At 36.7% G+C, this 7,429-nt stretch overlaps 1 protein-coding gene across 2 annotated transcripts in view; it reads left to right on the top strand.

The window, feature by feature from the left end:
- Cpq (carboxypeptidase Q) overlaps positions 1-3,352 on the top strand; it is a 466,114-nt gene extending 462,762 nt beyond the window's left edge. For both annotated transcript variants that reach the window (XM_031358720.1, XM_031358719.1), the window contains exon 8: positions 2,944-3,352. In XM_031358720.1, the coding sequence (XP_031214580.1) occupies positions 2,944-3,107 (164 nt within the window). In that variant the 3' untranslated portion in view covers positions 3,108-3,352. The remainder of the gene's footprint in view (positions 1-2,943) is intronic.
- Positions 3,353-7,429: the final 4,077 nt, after the last annotated feature.

The following is a 7,429-nucleotide window of genomic DNA, read 5'->3' on the forward strand; positions in this document are numbered from 1 at the left end:
GGTGCTTCTCAGCCATTTGGTGTTCATCAATTGAGAATTCTTTGTTTAGCTCTGTATCCCATTTTTAAGCTGAATAGCTTCAAGCAGAAAAGGCAACTTTTGACTACAAACATTTTATAACACCACAAAAAGGTAGAAAAAAACTACCAAAACATGGAGAATACCATAGTATAAATTTATTTTAACTTTTATTTTATGTGTATGGGTATATTGGATGCATGTATATCTCTATACTATGTGTGTTTCTGATGCCACCAGAAGCCATAATTGGATATTAGAGTCCCTGAAACTGAGGGCACAGACAGTTGTGAGCCACCATGAGCTGGGATCAAACTTAGGTCCTCTGGAAGAGCAGCCAGTTAAGTGTACTTACCTACTGAGCATTCTCTTCATCTACTGTACTATAAAATTCTAAAGATGTTACATAAACTCAAATAAAAGCAAACCATCAGACCATTTTCACGAACAACAACAACAAAAAGCCCACAATGTTAATATTTTTGTATATCTTCCTCAAATTAATATGCAGATTGGTATAATTTTGGAAAAAAATCCAAAAATAATTTTTCTAGACAATTGAAATAATTCTGAAGTTTATTTGAAAGACCAGATGGTTAAGAATAATCAAAACACAACTTGAAAGAGAAAAAAGGGGAGGAAAGAAGATGAGAGGGGAGGGGACAAGGGAAGAAGGAAATGGAGAAGAGACAGGGAGAGAAGCAGTCTGGCCAGATCCTGAGTAGTGGAGACCTAGAACTAGACCACTGACTCATTGCAATGGACATTTTCAAGTGAAGATGTGTGAGCCAGCCGGGTAAACTGTGGGACACACAGTGGCATACTATAGCTTCCATGAGGAGATGTTTTCTATGCTTTGTGTTTTGTTTGTTTGTGTGTGGAGGAGGGTGTACGTGTGTGTGTGTGTGTGTGTGTGTGTGTGTGTGTGTGTGTGTGTGTGTGTGTATTTTGCAGGGGAGATTGCAAGGGAAAAGGGGATTGGGAGAGGAGCAGGACTGGGATACATGATGTGAAATTCATGAAGAATCAATAAAAAGTCTTTTTTAAGAAATAGCAATTGACTCAGGGTGGTGTTAACATAGAGGTCAACAAAGAGATCACAGAGACAGACTTATCCTCAAGAATCCCTTCACATACAAGAAAATTTGATATATGGAAACACTGATGCTGTAGATTAATGGGAAAGATCACACATTAAAAACATTTTACAGACAACTAAAAAAATGAAAACAGAGGTAGCTACAGAAGAGCCAATTCTATTTTTCAATGTGTGGAAACATTAACAATGAAAACAGAAGCTCTAATCTTTCAGAACACAGGAGGATATTTTTATAATTTTAAGGAAGATGAAGCATTTTGAATGATAAATGTGTAGCCCCAATTATAAGAAGTTTCATAAATCCAACTACATTAAAAAGATGAACATATGTTCAGGAAAGAAAGGTGAGTCACAAACTTGAAAGTTATATATACCCATGGAACAATACCCATAGAAGGTTAGTATCAAACATCATTTATCACATATCAGCATGGAATAAAAAAAATTTACAGAAACACTTATTTAATCTCACTAGTAACTTAAAAAATTGAAAAGGAAGTGATGTTTGACACTCACCAGAGTAGCAAAAATATTTTGGCAGTAACAAATGTGGAGAACATATGAATCAAAAGGAAAGCTCATATACTGACTATGGCCATGTAACTTAAAAGGAAAATGGCTTGGAATTGAATAATAAAATTAACCACACATGCTCTGTAACATGGCCATTCTACTCCAATATTCTGACCCTTTAGGATGCTGATAATAACATGTGCTTTTAGAAACCCGGAAAGATCTAAATTCCCAGAAAAAAAAATTAATACAATGAGCTAGAATACAACAAATTTAAAAGGAATATATTAACTGCAATGCATGTTAGCAGTTAAATCTACATACACCTGAGTGAAAAGAACAAGATAAAGAATATATTTACAATACACAGTTCTGAGAGTGTGTGTGTGTGTGTGTGTATGTGTGTGAGAGAGAGAGACAGAGAGAGAGACAGAGACAGAGACAGACAGAGACAGAGATGGAGAGGGAGAGAGGGGGACGGAGAGAGGGAGAGGGAAAGAGAGAGGGGGGAGAGGGAGAGAGGAATAGGGAGAGAGAGGGGGGGAGAGGGAAAGAGGGAGAAGGAAAGAGAAAGAGGGGAGAGGGAGAGAGGAATAGGGAGAGAGAGAGGGGGAGAAGGAAAGGGAGGAGAGGAAGAGGGAGAGAGAGAGGGGGGAGGGGAGACAAAACTACCAAAAAACAAGAAGTGATCAGTACATGAGCAAGCCAGGACTGTGAGTCCTTGGAAGGTAGAACAGAACTGCAATGAAAAGGAAGGTGACAGACAGCATGGCTTTCTCACATGCTGGGAATGGCTGCCTTGCATTGAATGATAGATGCATCCACTTCATTGCATCAGCTTAGTTGTGCACATGTAGGCTTTCCGCAGTCTTCTCTGCGTGTCATGCATTTCACAATAAAACAATCCAGCAGACTGCGAGATGCTCCTGAGCTGCAGCTGCTCTCCATAGGATAGTCCAAGCAGGTGTCGAAGGATGAATTAGAGAGGATACTTCCCCAGGCTCTGATCTGAGGCTGAAACCTGGACTTTTTGTTCCTTGAAGCTTTAATTCCTATTCTACTCTTAACCTGCTGTCAACCACCCTTTCCCAAGTTTTGTCATCAAAGTTAAGGCATTCCTAAAACTCTCCCAAAGCCTGACACATAAATCTTACTGGTCACAGTAATATCGCATAGGTATTTCTTCCTTCATTGCCACTTCAATTAGTAAGGAGGGTGGGCTAAAAGATGTGGGAGGGCACCAATGGTTTCTAAACAGTTATTCAGCCATGCTTGTCAAATAGCACATTCAGAATTCTCCCTCTTCTCCACAGGAGCCAGTTTGCGTGATGACTTGTACAAATATTTCTTTTTCCATCATTCCCATGGAGACACCATGACTGCCATGGATCCAAAGCAGATGAATGTTGCTGCTGCCGTGTGGGCTGTTGTTGCTTATGTTGTTGCAGACATGGAAGAAATGCTGCCCAGGTCCTAAGGAGAGCAAGAAGAAAGGACCTTGTTCTCTGTAGTTGGGAATCCCAACTCTGAATCTTCACAACACCCATCTTCACAAAACAGTGTTATACACTTAATCCACAGGGCACAGTTTTCTTTATACCTTCTGTTAATCATCTTTCCTTAATACTTTCTTATGTTTCTAGAGTAAGTAATGATCCCCACTGCAACACCTTGAAAATATTGTCTCCAGTTTGAAAATAAACAATAAATATTTGAAATGCTTCTGATTTTTCATTTTCATTTGTAAATATTAAATTAAATGTAATGAGACCAATTTTGTGGTTTATATTATGGAAAAGAAGAGAAAATTACATAATCTTAATATTTTAAGTGGATATGTCAAGAGATTTGACCATCATTTGTATATTTTATATTATACATTTTGTGGAATTTTCAAATTGGTAAAAACAAGTTTACACTTAGAAAAAATAATCAACACAATATATATACATATTTATATATGATCTTTTAAAGATGGGTATAGGAATTTATCACTAGAAAAATGATATTGCCATTTAACATGTATGTTTTATATATTTCAGTTTCTCAGAGGCATGTTTCACAGCTACTTTTCAGAGGTTGAAATCCAGATAGACCAAATAATATTCACAAAATTCCACAGATAGTAAATACAATTCTTATCCAGTCTGTAGACAATATTACATTATACAATACTTCATTATGCAATGTCTAATATTCAAGTAATCACAAGAATTATACAACACAGCAAGGTATGCTGGTACACACCTGTAATTCCAACAAATGAGAGTCTGAGTAGGAGTATCAAGAGTTCAAGGCCAGCCTGGACTTCATCAAAAGCAAAAAAGGAAAAATTAAAACAAAACAAACAAACAACAACACAACAAAGATTAATCAAACACAAAAAAAAAACTAATTGTCAAGAGATAAAACAGGAGAGTTTAACATATTAATCATAGAAATGTTAATGAAAATTTGATATAGAGTTCACAGAACAGAAGTTAATTACACCAAGAGGATATAATAGAAATTATAAAATAGTAAAATTAAATTACTAAAAATACAATGTCAGAAAGGTTGGAGGACTCTTTATTTTATTTTATTTTATTTTATTTTTTTATTTTTTAGGGTCATTACTCAACAGCAAACTGAGACTGAAAAAGGCCAGGGAAAGAATCAATGATTTTGAATATAGGTCAGTAAAATTATCTAAACTGAATAGTAAGATAATAGAGACAAACAAATATCCGAATGGATCATGTAAAAACTATGACATAATCTCAAAAGGTATAATAGATTGTAATGTCAGAAGGAGAAAACAGAGCATCTATCTTACTAGTGATCATAAAGGATTAAAAGGATTGAAGGGCAGAATAGGAGCTTTCTTTACTGGTGAAGTAGTACATCCTTACTCTGACCCTGAAGATTTTAAGTCAATAGGAAGAAATATCTTTGAGTTCAGAGCAGGGTTTTCCTCTTGCCTTACTTCAAATCCAGAGAGTTAGGGTGCTGTACGTTCATGGTCATACTAAATTTCCATGGTGTTAGTGGTCTCTGAGTGCTTTTTCTATGAGTTCAAAACAAACAAACAAACAAAAAAATCATGGACAATGGGAGGCTGATTTTAGAAAAAAGCTTGTTATAGATCCATAGGGCCTCTAACAGAGCAGAGGCAGAACCCTGGACAGCTGCAGAGACCCTGGAAATAGGGTGCTGTTAAATAGAAAGTCTAGGACTGAGTTATCATAGAAAGCAGGATGGGCAAGAGGAAGGAAATGAACTGGCTAATCCATTTGACCCAAACATTAGGTATCCAATTCCTTCTTCTCAGTTTCAATATATCTTCCAGTACAAATTCTATGCAAAGGTACTTATTTAGAGAAAAAATATAACAAGAATGCAAGCTTGCCTTCTGCCATACATGGCTTCTGGCCACAGCATAACCAAAGACATTTTAGCTTAAACATCCCTGGCATCTCTGGCCTTCAGCAAGGATAGAACTATGGGCAGGGTCAGGGACAGTTCTGACCTTTTGCCAAGAAAAATCTATTTACTCTCAGGGTCTCCTACCATAAAACTTCCTGTTGAATTTTTACTTCTTATTCTTATCAATATAACATTAGATGAAAATACTTTTTATAAATAGTTTCTTAAAAACACGAATGAGTTGACTAAAAAGTAGATATGCACACAAAGAAATACCAAGAATATTTCTGTAGAAATTCTGAAAAATATAAACATTTTAAATACTATGTTTTACAGATGTTCAGTAATCAGCAGACTATAACAAATCCAGTAGCCTACTCCATTAGGAATACTAAGGGATCCCATTGCCACTAAGACCTTGAAAAAAAAATCAAAACAATGGTGACCTTAGGACAACCCTAGGAAATCTAGAGGAGCTTGTTAGAACTGTGCAGGTCCTAAGGAAAAGCCTACTGTAAAGTTATAAAACTGAACTCACAGGAACTATGATATTCTCAACCAAAGAGATGACAAAATTAACCAACAGCTTCCTCTGTTCCTTGACTATTTTAAGCTGCAGGTTTTGCATCTTTAGGCCTATTGTGCTTAAAGATGTGAAAAATTAAAAATTAAAAGCAAGTAATTATTATTAAAATGCATTTAAAAGAATCAAAGAAAAATTTTAGAAATATGAACTATAGTAAGTAAAGTTGACAAATTAAAAAACTATTAAAAGAATTTATGAGTTAAAATGATTGCAAGGCATTCATAAAGATGTATCACAGAAAGAAAAGGCCATAGAATGCATGAGTAAGATGTTGAGAATATAAAAGATGCTTATCGAGTCCATCTTGCAGGTTTGGTCAGGGATCCAATCAAAAAAATGTGAAAAGAGATTTACCAAAAAAGAAAAAAAAATGAAAAGATAACAAATATTTATCAGAAAACATCAACACACAGAATCAATAAACCAGCAAATCCATGAAAGGGTAAATAAAAATATGAAAGAAATTAATGAGCACAAAAGACAAAGAGAAGATCTTTGAATAAGAAGGATGGCTCACCATAGATGGGCAACAGTCAGATATGCAGTTAACATCCCAAAGTCAACAAAGCCAGGTAACAGTGGGACAATGTCTGCCATGTGCAGAGACACGATTTTCCACTTAAAAATCCTGCACTTTCTAAAAATATTTTTCAAAAACAAGACAAAATAGAACATTTTCAGTGTAGTGTGAGCAGGCTTACCACTATCAGACTTTCCCTAAGAGACTGGAGTATGAGCACTATACAGTGTCCCAGAAGTGAGGAGAGAGTCTCCAGGCCAATGTTCCTGTGCTCTTTCTGTCCTGAGAGATCAACCACTAAAGCTGTGAGGGCAGACTCTGGGGCAAAAGGCCCATGTCCAGACAGTGTAGGCCTGATAGGTTCCCAGATGGAGTTCCAGACAAGGCCACAGGCCTCCTGCATTTGCTGTGTTTATTTGCATATCTCCCATCTCAGTCCTGTACCTCCTGGTGCCTTCTTTCTCATGAGAAAAATTCCTCTTCCACTCCTGGTGCCTTTTCTCCTTCTGAATCCTCTTTCCCTCACTCAGTCCCTACCTGACTAGAGGAATCTGGAAGAGGTGGACTGGACAGTTTGAATGGGGAGAAGGCTGGAGAATGTCTTTGTCAGCAACACTAGTGGGAGTTATGAGGAGGAAAGGGGCAGTTGGAAATCAAGAAAAGGGTCGTCATGATATTCTTCTCAGAATGGTATGCATATACATGCTAACTGCTAATATCTATCAACGAGACAGCCTTCGAGCCCAGCATGTACCATTGGGTAGCCATAGGAATAGGAAGTTTAAAGTGAAATCTCTTTTTTTTTCCCTTAAATTGATACACGAAGAGCTCTTCTTATATTCAGGCATACTGTTTGAGTGGCAGCCTGCCATTCAGTTGCTTCAATGTGAGTTTAGGGTCAAGCTGCTTTTTTTATTCATTTGCATGAGTAGGCTTGAGTGTGAACTGAAAACAGAAACCCAATTAAACATTATATAATACGAAAAGGGTAAATGCTATGTAGTAAAGAAATGAGATTCAAGGTAAAGCAGGTTGATTGCTAATATTACCCTTCACATTATTAAGATAGATTTTTGCTGTGAACTAGTGTCATCTACACATGATAGGGAAGCTGCATTTATAAACTCTAAACAATAGAGTTGGCTAAACAAGACCTTCATAATGATACCAGTTTGTAGCCAGTGTTGGCTACTCTGTAGGTTCTTTTTAATTCCACCCTTTCAACACCTAAACACTATATAGGAAAGAAAAATTGATAGAAAGGAAAAGGGCAATATCATCGTTAGAC

This window comes from Mastomys coucha, unplaced genomic scaffold, assembly GCF_008632895.1.
Source record: "Mastomys coucha isolate ucsf_1 unplaced genomic scaffold, UCSF_Mcou_1 pScaffold7, whole genome shotgun sequence".
NCBI classification, from domain to species: Eukaryota; Metazoa; Chordata; class Mammalia; order Rodentia; family Muridae; genus Mastomys; species Mastomys coucha.